The sequence below is a fragment of the Pholcus phalangioides genome, unplaced genomic scaffold (assembly GCF_987345545.1).
Source record: "Pholcus phalangioides strain wild (caught in Gottingen) unplaced genomic scaffold, Ppha-v1.0 ptg000018l_1, whole genome shotgun sequence".
Classification (NCBI taxonomy): domain Eukaryota; kingdom Metazoa; phylum Arthropoda; class Arachnida; order Araneae; family Pholcidae; genus Pholcus; species Pholcus phalangioides.
Window position 1 is genome coordinate 10,648,966 of NW_028301611.1, and position 17,468 is coordinate 10,666,433.

At 41.4% G+C, this 17,468-nt stretch overlaps 1 protein-coding gene across 1 annotated transcript in view; it reads left to right on the plus strand.

Annotated features, from left to right (window-relative positions):
- Nucleotides 1-2,157: 2,157 nt before the first annotated feature.
- The window catches only part of LOC149071722 (CD9 antigen-like), a 70,430-nt gene continuing 55,119 nt past the window's right edge, over nucleotides 2,158-17,468 (plus strand). The window contains exon 1 of the mRNA XM_089247613.1: nucleotides 2,158-2,396. Within this exon, the coding sequence (XP_089103739.1) occupies nucleotides 2,331-2,396 (66 nt within the window). The 5' untranslated portion in view covers nucleotides 2,158-2,330. The remainder of the gene's footprint in view (nucleotides 2,397-17,468) is intronic.

Genomic DNA, 17,468 nt, shown 5'->3' on the forward strand with positions numbered 1-17,468 from the left:
TCATGCTCAGGAAATATTCATCGACAACTCAAGTGATCACATGATTCAATTTTTAGCATCATGATTATTTCAGTTAAAGTCGTATGTCAGAGTTCTTGTACGGGTGTTTTTCGCCGGGTGAATGTGTCTCCCAATATGCTGACAGGGCTCCAACCTCGTGAGTCCCAACCCCGAGTTCAACCGGGCACGGCATGGAGACCCATGGCCCCCAAATTTCACAATAGGGCCCCAATCAGGCTGAGATCTTAGATCTTTGGTGGTTCATCAGTTCAGACTCCTCACATACCATTCTAGCATGAATATGTAGTGTAATAAACAAAAATATAATCACATCTGATGAGTATTACCCCAAGCAAGAGTCCTGCCAGACCCACTCCCTTTGTGGGTGCCATGCGGGGTCCTCAGTTGAATAGGAGCTTCCACGATAAGATCTGGCACAATGATTTATGGCAATAAATATGTAAATTAAAAGGTGCGGACCAGACCCCCCCCCTTCCATTTTGCTCTGGGGGGGGGGGTTATGATGTTATTGGGACGGTACTAGGGACAACTTCTTTTGGGATTAAATATTTAAAAATTTATTTGAGTTCTGTAGATCATCATAATCATCGAGGGTTTCACTGGCCAGTCTTATAACTGTCAAGGGCTCCGCGAAAAACTTTACGTTGGAAAATTCGACCACCACGGCGGCAAAATCCGTGATAATGTTAACAATTCTGCAAGGACGTAACTAGGATCTTTGCCACCTGGGGCAAACATGATTCAGCCGCAAACATTACTTTGTCGCCCCAAAACTTTAAAATTCGATAATTTTGTAATGGTGTTCTTTTTGTTCTCACCTAAAACTGCCACCCCCCTAAATTTTCCCGCTCAGGGGCAGTTGCCCGACCCTCTAGTTACGGCCCTGCAAATCTGTCATAAAAAATGCCTGAAACCTGAAAAACCACACTCCCACGTTACTATTCCTATGGAACCTACAACGTATAGGGAGTGTGCTGGAAAGCAGCCAATCCCCCAAGGAATCCCAGAGGTGGACCCACCGCCACAACCCCATCGGCACCCCACAGTCATAAAAAATGCCACCATCTCCCCCCTCCGTAATCATGACGCCTTAGGCGACTGCCTCGTCGCCTCATGCCCGACAGACCAGTCACGACCCAGGCTCTGTCCCTCCAGGGATATAAGCCTTTTACCCTTGCGGGTTGGGTCGCGCTGGGTGGTCACCCTCCTAAGTACTAACCGCGCCCGATGTTGCTTCGGTGATCGGACGAGAACCGGTGTTTTCAGCATGGTATGGCCATTGGCCGGGCATGGCACGGTCGCCTTATGACCGGCGCCGGCCCTGGCCTGGTGGTGCCCGCGAGCAACAGATTGAAGATGCCTGTTCTAGTGTATTGAAAATCACATTAGGGGCCATTCAAGTATTACGTAAGCAAATTTTTAGCCATTTTTGACCCCCCCCCCCCTCCCTGTCAGCAAAATTTCATCAGCAGCTTAGAATATTTGATATCTTCAAAAAGGGGTGGTTGATGACGTAAGCAACCTTCAAACCCCCCCTTCCCCCCGTCATCAAAATAAGTCAGCAACCCTCCCCCCCCCGATGCTGACGTAATACAGTCGAATCCCGTTATAACGAATTCCAAGAGACCGGAGAAATCACTTCGTTAGGGGCCGTTGAAGTATTACGCAAGCAAATTTTTAGCCATTTTTGACCCCCTCCCCCATTGTCATCAAAAGTCAGCAAATCGGAAACCCCCCTCCCCCCACATCGATGATGACGTAATACTTGAACGGTCCTTTATAACGAAATTTCAAATACAAATACAACGCCACAACAGGCAAAATGCCCAACGAGGTGGCATTATAAAGGAATTCGAGGTATTTGCATTTCTCCTACGTAAACTTTATCAGAAAAGTGTTCGTTAAAACGAGATTTTCGCTATAACGGTACTCGTTAAAACGGGATCCGACTGTACTTGAATGACCCCCCCCCCCCCTTATTATGGGGGTTCACTGCTCAAATGACGAGAATCTCGTAGCGAGGTCCGTAGACCTTGAAAAATGACGTCACGAAATTGTTTCAACGAATCAGAACGCAGGACTGTTTGTTTCCCGTATACCAGCGGGGTTGTTTATACATCCCGCTCGTTTGATGTGTTTTTTCTTCTTCTCGTCTCGTCAGTCGAGGAAGGGAAGCAATGGTGTCGTGTCGTGTCGCTGCCGCGTCTTGATCAGTTTTTCCCTCCTTTTCATTTGATTTCAATTTTAAACAAAAGTTTATTCTAGTTTTTATTGGTGAAAAAAACCCAATTTTATTTTCCCTCAACCAAATGGCTCTCAAAGGATGTTACGCGTGTATGAAATATTTAGTCGTGGTGTTCAATCTGATATTTTGGGTGAGTTTTTTTCTATTTATTTACATTTTTGTGTGTGTGTGTGTTTGGTGCTTCTCGCTTTTAAAGAAAAGTTTCTTCGGAGGAGGAAAGCGGGAGAAAACTTTTCTCTTTTTTGGCGCCATTCGTTGAACTTTTCCGATTATTTTATTACCAAAAATTTGTCCATTTGTTGATCATCAACAGCCAACTATAATCCAAGTATGTATACACGTATTTGCTGTAAACTTTTTGAGTCTTTGAACTGGTGGAGTTGTAGAATTGAATCTTGAAGCGAGGGGGCCCACCCGGGCTGTCTTGGCCACCACCACCACCATTAGTATAGGTGTGTTTTTACAGGGGGAGTCCCCCCCTCCACAAGGGCTGACAAGGCCCGAGACAAGAAATTTCTTTCGGGGTGGTGGAGAACCAAAGTGATACAACAATAGATTTGGCCATCTTTTCCCCTTTTTCGGTCATTTTCTCACATTTTGGGGGGGGGGGGAGACCAGACCCCCAATTCCCCCCGTCCTCGCTACGGCCCTTGCTGGATTATACAGCATCTGTTTCAAATGAATTCACTATGGAGGGAGCCCGTCTAATCTAATATCTCAGTTTAGGGGTCCGGATCAAAGATGTGTGTGTGGGGGGGGGGGGGTGTGCTTAGTGGGCCGTAAGGCCACAGGGCGACAAATTTGAGGAATGGTTGGTTAAATAAATCAGTAGAATCTCAGAAGGGCGACAAAATTTGTACAGCCCACGCGAGAATCCGGGAATTGAGCACCTGACATTTCGCCTGCCCTGACCGTATGAGTGAGTCACCAAGTGATTAGGTGAGTGTATGAGTGACCAAGTGAGTGTGTGACTGATTGTATGAATGACCAAGTGAGTGTGTGACTGACTGTATGAATGACCAAGTGAATGAATGTATGGTCGAATGAGTGACCGCATGAGTATGCGAGTGAGAGTGACTATGGTTGAGTGAATGACCAAGTGCATGCCCCCCCCCCTATCCTGAAGCAGGGCCCCTACGCTGGGATCTTTTACGGTCCCCTCGACTAGACTTTCACGGCCCCCCCCCTTTATGATGAATTTATAGCGTGAAAAAACAAAAAAAAATGATTAAAATGATTCCCCAGGGCTGGAGTCTTGTCAGCCCACCCCTTGTGGGGGCCATGACCAGGTGAGTGACGTGACTCGCATAATATTTATACATGGAACGAAATGGACCGGGGGCAAAGTTTCCGTAAACCAGCCCGCGTCTTTGCCGCCTTGGCTTCCCAACTGGGGTTTGGCTGAGCCCTGGGATTCCGAAGCGACTCTTTTGGGGTTGGTTCCGCATGACCTAGTGCCACTCTCTTCGTTGTGTCCCGAAAATGGTGAAAACAATTTTCCATCAACAAAAGTCATTTTTATGTCAAAATTTTGCGCGAAATTCATGTGATATTCCCAAACACGATCGCAGAAAAATTTTATGAATGTAATGTTTTATTTGCACAGTAGATTCAGCTAATAATAGGTGCAGGTGATGAACTAAAATTTAAAGGATTGTACAATACGCTCATAAGTTATGCTCAAAATCTGTTGATGCACGTGTGTGTGAACTTTTTGAAATTTTATCCTACATTTCGTTCATAAAACACCGAAATTAGGCCGGGATTACACTGTAAAAGTTTTATAAAATCACTTTTATGAAACTTGAAAAATCCAGCCAATAAATCTCATAGGTTACATTCGAGCAAATGCTACCCATAATCTTACTGGTTGAATTTTTTGTTTTATAAAAGTTCGTTTATATAACTTGTAAAACAATAGCCGGATCAGTTAAGTTCGCTCGAATGTAACAGATGTGTTTATTGGTTAAATTTTTCAAGTTTTATAAAAGAATTTTTATCAAAGTTTTATAGTGTAATACTAGCCTTAGGCCGATATTACACTATAAAAGTTTTATAAAAGTGCTTGTATAAAACTTGAAAAATACAACGAATAAACTGATGGGTTACATACAAGCCATTCCAACCGATCAGTTTATAGGTTGTATTTTTCAAGTTTTATCAAAGCACTTTTACAAAACTTTTACAGTGTAATACCACCCTTAGGCTGCTTTTATAGAACTTGAAAAATGTAACGAATAAACACATCAGTTACATTCGGGTGAACTTAACTGATCGGTCTATTGGCTGCATTTTTCAAGCTTTATAAACGAACTTTTATCAAACTTTTATAGTGTAATCCCGGCCCTAGACAAATATATATGCGATAGAATCTAGATTTCAGTCCATAAAACCTCGATAATATATGATGGGTTCACAACCTTAAAGCCTTTGATAGACAATTAACTCAGTTCAAGTGACGTAAAGGAATTAAATATGTCAAAGTTCAGTTGAAACTATCATTTTCTAGTGCCCTGCTTTTACAAAAAACTTTGAGGGGGTTAATATATCCATGATGAAGGATAAATGGACTTGGTCTATACTATGGTTGTGAACTTCCTCATATAGCATTTCATCATATTATATTTTCGTAATGATACGATGAATAGATTTTTTAGAAATCGTGGTTCAAACTCAACGAAAATGTCAAAAACACATGGTTCTTCGTTGAACAGCATTTAAAGTTTTTAATCCACGGATTATACTTGTATGTACAAACGCAACACTGAAGTGGACGCAACTTCAGAGCCGGGTTTAACGCCGGGCTCGCGCCCGTTGCCCCGTCATGGGCGGAGATACGGGGGGGGAGGGGCATGGCCCCCCTAGAACGGGTGGGCTGATAAGGCTCCAGCCCTGGGGGTGATTTTAATCATTTTTGTTTTTTCACGCTGTAAATTCATAAAGGCGGCCCCCCCCGTGAAAGTCTGGTCGGGGGTTCGTAAAAGATCCCAGCCTAGGGACCCTGCTTCAGGATGTGGGAGCCATGGGGCGGGGCAGGCATGTAAAGCCGACTGATCTAATCTCTAATGTACTTGCGTACATATGAATTGGCATCATCCCCCCCCCCCCACTTCCAAATCTATTTCGGCCTATGTGCTCCGACTTCTAAAGAGCCCCAAAAAACCCAAACTTCACACTTTTTTCTAATTTAAGGGGCCCATTATTTACGTTTTCGCCCGGGGCCTCGACCGACTCTAATCCGCCACTGCGGGACTCTGAGCGTCAAATAAACAAAGCAAGGCCTGTTTTGGAAACGCAAAGAATGGGGGGAGGGGGGGCCGCGCGCGCTTTAATAAAACAATCAAAATAAAAATGGATATTTTCTTCCAAAATTAAGTTTTCAACATAGGAAGCCATTCAAGTATTACGTCAGCATCGATAAGTTTGATGATGATTTCAATCCCTCAATGCAATTTGTACAAGGTCTTTACGTGGGACGTTGATCAAGTGCTCGCGAGCACCAAATCGCGAACTAGCATCGAGCATTCTAGTTGCTTCAGGGAAGCACTGTGGTGCTCGCGAGCAAAGGGGTTGAAGATGCCTGCCCTAGTTTGTGGGCATCTGAACTAATATCTCCCCCCCCCCCCATAGAGCCACTTTGGTGGTCTCTAAATGTTCCGTTGATCCTTTTAAGTGCTCTAGAAATTTGTCGCGGACCGCTTAAGTGCTCTGGAACTCCATTAAGATCTGGGTGCCCGTGTTATGCGGGGAAATAGGGTCATCATAAATACTCGACTCCGATTCTCGAGGGAAAATGTTGCGAATAGTCTGCGGAAATGCCAAATATTGCTTAAACCTTTGTCGAGAAATCCAGTGACGTAGCCTGTCTGCTTGCACTTCCAATTATTGTCGTTATAACCGAGTTTGACTATAGTTTTGCTCTCAGAATTTCTCACGTCGCTCCTCTCCGGGAATCTTATTGCCGTACAGCAATTCTGTGAATATGTTTCGTGCGCAAAATGCGTTCCTTTCATTTTCTATACAGTCGAATCCCGTTTTAACGAATACCGTTATAGCGAAAATCTCGTTTTAACGAACACTTCTAATATCCCAGCTAAGTTTAGATAGGAACGATGCGAAAACCTGGAATTACCTTACTACGAAATTTCGTTATAACGAAGTGATTTCTCCGGTATCGCGGAGTTCGTTATAACGGGATTCGATTGTATTGCGGGACTGTATTGCGAGCCAAATGTGGCCATCGGCGTCATCTGATTTAGCCCGCGACAGATAAACCAAGCTACTCAAGTGTCCCACGAAAGGTTATTAAATCATTCTAGTGACCCGTGGCACATTTTTCAAACTGCTTCAGTGGCTCGTGGCACATTTACAGATCATTTAAGCTGCCAACAGCACATTCGCAGATTATTTAAGCTGCCAAAAGCGCATTATCCAGATCACTTAATCACCCGTGGCACACTTTCAGTTAATTTCAAGGGCATTGTGATGCATTTACAGATTTTCTGAGTGACTGGCCGGCGCATTTCCAGATCATTCGAGTGGCCAGCATCATGCTCCGAGATCGCTCGCAGCATACTTACAGGTCATTTAAGTGACTCGTTGCATTTTTATAGATCACTTTAGTGGCTCTTTGCACATTTCTCGATGAAACATACGATTTACACATTTCCTAATCCCCCAAGCGGCCAGCGGCACTCTTTCAGATCATCTGAGTGACTCGAATTACATCTTCGGCTGACTCAAGTAGCCCATGGCACACTATCAGATTACCCTAGTGGCCCGTGGCATGCTGTCAGTTGATTCGAGTATTCCGGTGTCAGGTGACCCAAGTGGACCGTGGCACGCTATCAGATGACCCCAAGTGGCTTGCGCCATGCTATCAGGTGGCCGGTAGTATATGTACACTATCGGATCACTCGATTGACTCGCGGCATATTTCTAGATGACTCAAGAAGCCTGCGGCACATTTTTAGACGATCTCAGTGGCTAGAGGTACTCCATATAACTGAAGTGGCCCGCGACACGCTATCAGATGACCCTAAGTGGCTTGCGCCATGCTATCAGATGGCCCAAGTGGGCCGGTAGATCACTCGATTGACTCGCTGCATATTTCTAGATGACTCAAAAAGTCTGCGACACATTTTTAGACGATCTCAGTGGCTCGAGGCACTCCATATAACTGAAGTGGCCCGCGACACGAGTTTCTAAAACCTAAATCAATGAAGTGGCCCCGCACTTCCGAAAAGTTTAGGCACTCTTACTTGGTAAAATGAAGAGAAGAGGGGAAATGGAAGAAAAAGAAGCAGCTTGTTTCACCTCTGTATTTATTTTCGTATCATTTGTTCGGTTCCTCTTATGTAATATGAGACACAAAAGCTGGGGGTGGGGGGGGGGGAACCACTAAAATATTAAAAAAAAAAGACTTGCCTCTCAATATCTAGTCTGTCATATCTAAAGAGTGCCAAAAAAAGGGGGTGCTGTCGAGAAAAGTAAAAGCAAAGTGTCTACTTTAACGCCTGCGACGAGAATTCATTTACACAGGATGGCGACACTGACTTCGGGGAGTGAATTGGCAAGAAATAAGATCCCCCCCCCCCCGTATTTCTCCTTGTCGGGGGGGGGGGGTAAGGAAAAGTACCCAACGTGGTACACGCACCATCTATTTATGCATCTCTAGGCCTTCTTTTGATCTTCGCTAATGAAATCGGTGTTTTCCCACTCGAGTACCCAGTACAGTGTATATGAAACTGTCACGGAAGCGGATCTTGTTTCACGTAGTATAGGTATTCTTCGCTCATAGAAAAGGCGCCCTTCGAATCTTTCGCATTATATATGTAGGGGTCATTCAAATATTACGTACAGCCACTTTTGAACGACCCCCCCCCCCCCCCCCCCGTCAGCAAACTTTCGTCAGCAGCTTAGAATATTTCATGTCTTCAAAAAGGGGGTGGTTGATGACGTAAGTAACCTTCAAACCCCCTCCCCCTTGTCATCAAAAGTCAGCAAATCCGAAACCCCCTCGATAATGACGTAATACTTGAATGACCCCATACACCAAGGGTGCTCAACCTAGGAGAGTGCGAGCTACTTCGTTGGTTTGAAAACTACTTCTTACTTCATTGTTGCGGGGTCACTTAAGGGATCTGGGAACAACGCCGCAGAACACTCAAATGATCTGTTGATGTGTCACGGATCGTCCCAGGTGATCTGGGGATATGTTGCGGATCATTCAAGTGATCTATTTTCGGGCCGCTTAAGTGATCTGGAATAACGCCGGATGCCACTCAAGTGATCTGTTTGTGTGTGTCGCGTATCGCTCAAGTGATCTATAACGTGGAGATATATATATATGTATATAATTCAAATGATCTAGAAAACGTGTTGCGGGCCACTTAAGTGATCCGGAACAAGGCCGCGGCGTCACTCGTGTGACCTGTTGGTGTGCCGCGGATCGCTCAAGTGATCTGCAAATGTGTCGAGGATCATGCTTGCGATGTAGAAATGCGCCGCGTGATTTATCTCGAACTGTACTGCGGGTGACTTGAGTGATGTTGAACTGGGCAGCAGGTTACTTAAGTGATCTCTGCAGATTGCCGAGTGCCACTTCAGTGATCTCTGGAGATTGCCGAGCGCCACTTCAGTTATCTGGAAATGTGCTGCAGGTCTCTTGAGTGATGTGAAACTGCACTGCGGGTCACTTAGGTGTGCTGTAGGTGACCTTGAGGGAATCGGGAAATGTGCCACTTGGGGAAATTTTTACAAAAGGTTATAGGTTTGAGGTCGCGGGCCACATCTGTGGCATGCATGCTTACCTTGCTTTTTCAACAATCTTTTTGGAGTACCGAATCTCCTCAACGATTTAAGATTTAAGCGGGTCCGGGCCCCTCTCCCTCCCTCGTTCGAAGAGCCTGTACCCGCTTATGCCTGGGACCATACAGCTCCTCCTCCTTTGCTGCCCTAGGGGATATTGCAGTAGATAAAAGACACTACATCCTTGTCGGGGGGGGGGGGGGGCGATGAAGCTGAAAAACGTTGGAAATCATCTCTGGCGCAGTCTCTCACGGTTAGCGGATTGAATCTTTTATTTCGACCTTCAGCTGAAAAGGGCCGTTATTGTCTCTACGGGGATGCATCGAACAGGAGGAACGATCACCGAGCAGGAGTGACTATGGGTCCTAATGACCAGAGCTTAAAGGGCAACCGCTCCCGGGGGAGAACTGGAAACATTCGTAATAAGGGAAGGGGGGAGCGAGATGAGCGTTTTTCGGATGCCCTTCAACGACAAAAGAGCAGCGAAAGAACAGTCGTGGACAGGAAAACATCCCGTGATGGATCATTACTTGCACATTAAGATTCAGGAAGGGTCGTATCGTAAAAATGACCATCTTTAGCTCTGGATCCCGATAGAAAATGGGCCCTGGAAGATTGTATTTCTCCCCCTTTTCCCCCCTCCCCCCACCAAGATAAGAATGGACTTCGCTTTCAATGCAGTTACTGGTATGGTAGCATCAGTCGCGCGTTGCCTCCCATTAGGAAATGACTGTTCATTTTTACGAGCGCTCGTAAGTTCGGATTTTCGTAAGAATTTAAAGATACTGAAAGTCCTATATTGTGTAATATGTGCGCGCGTGTGTTATGAGATGGATTTATTACCCGGGGGTGGGAACACACCATGTAGAAGCTGGTCGTAATGCGTGAAAAAGAGACCGGAATTGCGAAAGGTCATTGTGGAAATCAATTGTTTCTAGTTATGCGCTTTATATATTTCGTTGGAATTCTTCAAATTATCTCAGTTTCTTTTGTTTGGAGGTCTATGTGTAGTGCAGGGGGTTCTCAAACTGTGCGCCGTTAACTTTTGCCAGGGACGCCACGAAGCGGCGGCCAGATGAAGGTTTTTCCGAACAGATTCTTTGTTAAAATGCTCTGGAGAGCCACGGATAAGCGTTGATCAGGGGGTAAGGGGCGCCGCGCGGGTAGAAAGGGTTTGGGACCCCCCCCCCCCTCCCGATGTAGTGGAAACCTGTTAAGAGGTTTGCACACAGGATATGTGGTGATTTTACTGTTTTTGTCTGGCTTAGTGACCGAGACTATGGTCACTTCTAGACTCTTACTCAACCGTAAGTTTTGCAGTTCTTGCAGTTTTCCCCCCATATTTTTGGGAAGGGCGAGAGTTCCTATCGCCTCCACCTCTCTCCTGGATCCGTGCCTGATCGAACATCTTCAGCTACTGAAAGAGATATCGAAGCCGAGGTAGATATCGCCAGCTGTGAAGGAGAGGAGGCAGGCATCTTCGGATTCAAATGGAGCGGAAGCAGATATGTTCAGCTGCGAATCAGCCGAGGCAGATATCTTCAGCTGTGAGTGGACAGGAGACAAACATATTCAGCGATGTGTTGGAAAGTGACATTGTGTAGATGCATTGAATCATCCCGTAGTTTACGGCGCAGACAAATTTCTCTCAAATTATTGGGGTCTTGGGAGGAGTGATCGCACCCCCCCCCCCGGATCCCCACTTGCTAAAGCATCATGACCCCTACACAGTTCGAAAATGAAAAGTACTGTTCAATTTCATCCCCCAATATAATATCTCGCGGCATCCATTTTGGGCATTTGAGGTATACGTATAATGTCAATGCCCCATCCCTTCCCCCACGTTATAGCAAACGTAACTAACAACCACGTAAATAGCAAAATATTCACCCCCACGACCAACAATCGCAAAAATAGTCTTTTTAAACGTTGCTGCGGCCTCCCTGTTTTGAATATAGTCGTCTCTTTTATAGTCTTTTTCTTTCTCTTGGAGAACGCTGTTAATGGCAGTCTCAGAAGAGTGAGAATAATGTTATTGCCCTTTTAAGATAGAAGGAAAAAAAAATGTCGAAAGAGGGGAGAGACAAAGGGCCCTTTTTGTGAAGCCTGCTTGTCCCATGGCTTCAACGAAGAGTTTGTTTCTGAGAAGAGCGAGCGCGCGCTTGGTAAAATCCAGACGGAGAGGCCACGCACACTCACACACACAAAAAAAACCCCTTAATGTACGATGGATTTTTTTTTTGTACTGTATTTTCGTCATTCAATGAATTTATGGGTCCATACATGCCTGTACATTACTTACACATGTACAAAAAAAGAAATCTGCACTTCAGAGATGATAGAGGAGGGAGAAAAGGCTCCCGGGAAGGGGGGGGGGGGCTTCTGTAGGCCGCAAAGCGTTTTTACTGCTGACACTTTAACGGATTGAATGGCTGGGATCAGGGTTGGCAGGTTTTTGACACACGGCAGTTTTTGACGGTTTAAATTGTCATGTCAAAAACCTCAAATAATGCTTTTCAATATAAAAATTCCCATTGGGAAATGCACACGTTTATTGCATGTAATGTTTCAAGTGACTATGTTATACAAAGAATAAGTATTTAATATAATTCTAAAATAATTTTCTACTCTCTACAGAATTATTTTGGACGAAATATATATGGGGGTTTTTTTTCCCCTTATAAAATGTACTAATATACAATTTAAATAAAGCATAGCATTTAAACACTGGAAGGAAACTATGGAATGATTTGACATTCTCTGATTCTAGACCTTCAAAAATTTCTTCAACTGCTTATATATACATTATATGCATTGATGTAAACAATCTGCTGTACTCTTTTTACAACAGAGAAGTGTTTAAAAAAGTTTATTACATCGTATATGTAATGTTGATTTCTTTTATTATTAAATTATCAAGATAATTACAGAAATACTCTTTATTGGGCATAACATTGAAATATATACACTATATATTGAAATATATACACTACTTTATATACACACAATATATAAAAAACTATCCCGACATACGGGCCCCTAACTATCATACCACTCACAGAAACTGAATGAAATTTTGGCATAAGGTATTTTGATGTATGCGCTCAAGAATGATATGGAAAACAACAGTGTCACTCTAACAGTTACGGTTACAGTGAGAAAATTTCGAAAATATCAAATGGCAACACCAAGTTTTTTGTATTGGAATGCGATCTCCATACTGAAAAACACTAAATAGCGTTGGAATGGCACGCACCTGTAGCACGAAAATCCCCGGAGCTAGGCAAGGAAAAAGGACTTTGCCGTGTACCAGAGCATTAATGTTCGTTTCATTCGTCACACCGTTTCTTCGGCTGAGATCCCAGCCTGATTAGTCCTCCACAAGGTCATGTGGAAAATTTGTGAAACACAATAAAATGCTTTATTTTATGCTGCTTCTCTGTCCTTATTGGTTGTCCTCACTTTTAGCCTAACTACCGCCGGTGATTTTCATGCTACAGTTGCCGTTCGAACGCTATTTAGGGTTTTTCACAATGGAGATCACATTCCAATACAAAAAACTTGGTGTTGCCATTTGATATTTTCGAAATTTTCTCACTGTAACCGTAACTGTTAGAGTGACACTGTTGTTTTCCATATCATTCTTGAGCGCATACCTCAAAATACCTTATGCCAAAATTTCATTCAGTTTCTGTGAATGGTATGATAGTTAGGGACCCATATGTCGGGATAGTTCTTTTACAATCGCCCTGTATATTGATCTCAATATTGATAAATGTTTTGTTCTTTCACTCACGAAAAGAACCCAATATTTTTTACGTATAACATTAATAATAGCCAATTGCTTAGAAGAACGTCTGCGACCGATTTGGGCGTTATTTATAGTACCAATTTCAACTTTGCTGATCACATTAAAAATCTTTCCTGTGTCATATAAAAAACTTGGTTTGCTTAAAAGAATGTCGAGAAATTTCAAGGATAGTAATACGTTAATATCCCTTTTTAATACGCTTATAAGATCCAACTTGAATATGCTTCAATTATCTGGAACCCATTATGAGTCTTGGAATTATTCAAAACAATTTTCTAAGGTATTTATATTTCAAAAAAACATGGTCCTTATAACAATATTCTATCTGCCACTCATCTACGAAACAGTTTCAATGCCAATAGCTTACAAAAACGCAGAGAGTACTTGCTCGTTATTTTTTTCAAGAAACTGCTGACTAACCAAATTGATTGCGTACCCATTCTTAACGAAACCTGTTTCAATATTAAGTGTCACAATACAAGATCTAATTACTTATTTGCCGTCAAATCTTTCAATACTAATATTGTAATTACTGTGCTGTAAACAGATTTTCCGAATTTTATAATGCGCTTCCTCAACATCTGGATATTTTTCATTCGTCTGTTACCGACTTTAGAAGATTTTTGCTGTGATTGCGTTGTATATATATCTTTGTATAGAATTTTTGTATTTTGCGTAATTCTTTGTTACTTTTTATTTGTCTTTTGTGTACTTTATCATGTCGTTTTTTCCTATTCTGTGCTAATTTTTGTTTTTACTGTAAGCTGTAATTGGGTTTAAACCTGTAGCTTTGTATTTTAAATAAATAAATAAAAATAAAATATCTCTAGCGATCAAAATACTAAATTGTAGAACTAAAATGTCATTTAATTTGGCAACGCTAGCTTGTACAAGAAGCTTAAGAAACTCCTTAGTCGAACTTGGTTATTTCTTACTTCTGCACTATGATATGGTGTATTTATAATGCAATGGTTTTCTAATTGAAGCTGTGTATTTGATTTTAAATGTGCAAAACAAATGCTTTGGGTATCAAGTCCTGCGGCTCTGCTTTGGTTGAAAATACTCTCTAAAAAACTGTGAATTTATACTCCCTGAGCTCTAAGAAATTTTTAGATGAAAATAAATGCAAAACATCGATGTAAATTTTGTTCATCTTAAGCACAGCTCCCAAAATTTTTTCCCATCTCCCCCTTCGCTTTTTCTCTATTCCCCCCCACAAACATAAGCCAACTCACAGGGCAGGCATCTTCAACCCGTTGCTTGCGAGCACCAGGGTGTTCTTTGAAGCATCCAGAGTGCTCGATGCTTGTATTCAATTTCGTGCTGGGGAGCACTTGGCCAACATTACAGCAATTTGTGCAAGCGCCTTGCACAAATTGAATTCAAGGATTGAAATCAACCTGATTACATGTATTCGTATGCCAAACTTTGCCGTAAGGGTGCTCTCCTTTTGGTGATTGGTACAGGCAGTGCTCACGACTGGGAAAAAACGTTGAGGACCTCTGCCATAGGGGATAATATACTAAACCATAGGCGGATACAGGGGTTCGATGGAGCATTCAACGCCCCAGCCCTCCGTTCGAGGAGCCTGTATCCGCTTAAGTACTAATCCCATAGCTTCCCTCCCGGAATATCCCGGCGCCACCCAATTTGGGAAACACTAATCGTTAGTCTGGAATAGGAAGTTGGAAAGTTCTGGAAGTTTCGCTCTTCCGAAATCCTTCTTCGACCACTTCATCTCCTTTCCTTACTAGTGTGAGGCGGAAGCGGATGCGTGTTTTATGCGTGTGCGTGTCCACATGACCGGAACCATGACGAAGAACTTTCATCTTCGTTGGAGCCTGGTTTCCCTTCACGACTCGGTTTTATTATTTCCCATTCATGAGGCCGTCGTCGGCTCAAAATAATGATCAGAACATCTGTTATCGATGCGTACACCATATTCTTGCGCTCGATTTGACCACATCATTACGAAATCCGGTCAAGACAGGCCGGGATTACTCTATAAAAGTTTGATAAAAGCTCTTTTATAAAACTTGACAAGTCCAACCAATGAGCAATATTGGTTACATTCGAGCAAATGCAACTGATGATCTTATTGGTTGCATTTTTCAAGTTTTATAACAGAACTTTTCTAAAACTTTTATGGTCCTGGCCATAGAACAAAATATCATAACACTTTCAAGGTGGCCGCTTTCCTTCGGGACACTTTTTTCCAAAAACAAAGGGGCAGTTTGGATGAAACGCATATAGTTTTTGGTTTGGATATGGCAGTATAAAATTAAGGAAATTAATGTCATTTCATGAATATTTTGGTAAAATATATATATATTGTAAATTATGTCTGTAAAATTAACGTATTTTCAGTAAGTTTTAACTTGCCATTGTATACTAAAGACTACAGCATATATCAATATATTCTTACGACAAAATATTGCTAAGGCCGGTGTTACACTATAAAAGTTTGATAAAAGATCTTTTGTAAAACTGGAAAAATTCAACCAATAAGCGTATTGGTTGCATTTGCTCGAATGTAATCGATAAGCTTATTAGTTGCATTTATCAAGTTTCATAAAAGAGTTTTTGTAAAACTTTTATAATGTGATACTGGCCTAAGGACGGGATTGCACTATAAAAGTTTGGTAAAAGTCCTTTTATAAAACTTGAAAAACGCAACCAATAAGGTCACTGGTCGCATTTTCTAGAATGTAACCAATAACCTTATTGGTTGGATTTTTCAAGTTTTATAAAAGGACTTTTATCAAACTTTTTTAACGTAAACTCAGCTTAATAGTCAACTTCAATTTAAAAAAAACAAGTAAAAATGAATTTGAATAAAATTTTATAAAATATCTTTGTCGAAGAATAATTTTTGTAGAAGATTCCGGTGGTGGAAAACTTTTATCAAATATTGAGGATAAGGCTAATTTTTATGGAAGGAACTTTGACGGAGCACGTCTTTTATCAAAGTTGACCGTATGGCCGGGATTACGGTCTTAGGCTCGAATGTAACCTAGTTTTAACTTTGCTTCCAGTTATCGTAGGGACAAAAATGAAATAGTTTTGGATTCTAAAATAACACCACTTTTTCAAATAAATAAATGAAAAAAACATCGAAAACTTTGACGAATTTTATTATTTGAAGACAGGCAGCGCCCTCAAACGGACATCTCAATGCAGTACTGACATGATCCCCATCTCGAGTAGGAAAAAAAAAAGATGTATTTCTCTGGTGGAGGAAAAGAAAAAACGCAAAAACATGAATTTTTTCCCTCAGACATGACACGTCCCATTAACCAAATGGTGCTTGAACACCGAACCCGAGTTTAACCAGCGTTAATTTTACGTAATAAACGACCTTCGATTACATGTGTGTTAGACGCGCTAATGAGCAATTGTGCCATTACGGTCTATTTCATTGAAAAACAAAAACTCTTAGTTTTTATATTAGGAAAATATTTTGGATTCATGACCCCTGACTCGTGAAAATTCTTTGAATCACGATACGAAGCGTTATCGGATTCTTAAATAGTCAATGACTAGAGTCCGGAAGTTCAGGCAAAATGCTATAAATGCCCCACCCCCCACCTTTTTTTTTTTGTTAATTTTTCCTGCCATAAAAAATGCGTATTTCGACTTTTTTTTCATGTTTGTTCGTGAATTTTAGAGGCCACATTCAGAACAACTTGGATATTTTTAACATTGAGAACTTCAAAAGCATTGTTAGAGATGTGAGGTGAGAATATTCTCCGGAGAATATTCATTTTTCTTTTAAATAATTTTAATTTTTTTACTAATTTTGTTTATATTGTGAAATATAAATCAGTTTTCATTGCCTGAAACATTTACAACAAAACAATTTTTGGTATAATCACCCCCCAATGACAAGTTTTTAGTTCGGGAATATTCTCAAGGTCATGATGAGAGGTTTCAAAAGTTTGGTTGTAAAAGATTTTAGAGAAACCATTAAATTAAAACACTAAAAATTGTTTTAAAATTAGATAAATTTTCAGAAATAAGTTCACAACACAAAAGAAATTGAATGAAAGTTGATTGATAAAGGAAGCAATTATTATACAATCACCTTCATTCTAATAAGATACAGAACTGTTGTTTTTTCAATGCACATACACTTAAATATTCTGTATCACTTGTAAATTTCTTTAAAAGTTACGCAATTCAGCCATGTTGGTTTAACTTTCTTGCTTTCAAACTTTAATATTGTGGTCTACAAACTTCAGTATATCCATCTTCTTGACGGGAAGAGAGACGGGGCAGAGAATATTCTCCTCAAAGGACTACTATTATAAATTACTAGAGAATATTCTTATCAAAAATAATTATATTATACAAAATTATTCTCAAGTTATTTATCGAGATTATTTATTATAATACATGTTATTACATATATTCTTGATAATACTCTCTGCAAAGATTTTGGTAACTGAAGAATATTTTCATCGAGGAGAATAATTCGATTCTGGAAGGACTATTATTAATAACTTCAGAATAATTCTTATTATTTTCTATAAGAATATTCCCCAGTAATTTATGAAAGTAGTCCTTCCAGAGAATATTGTC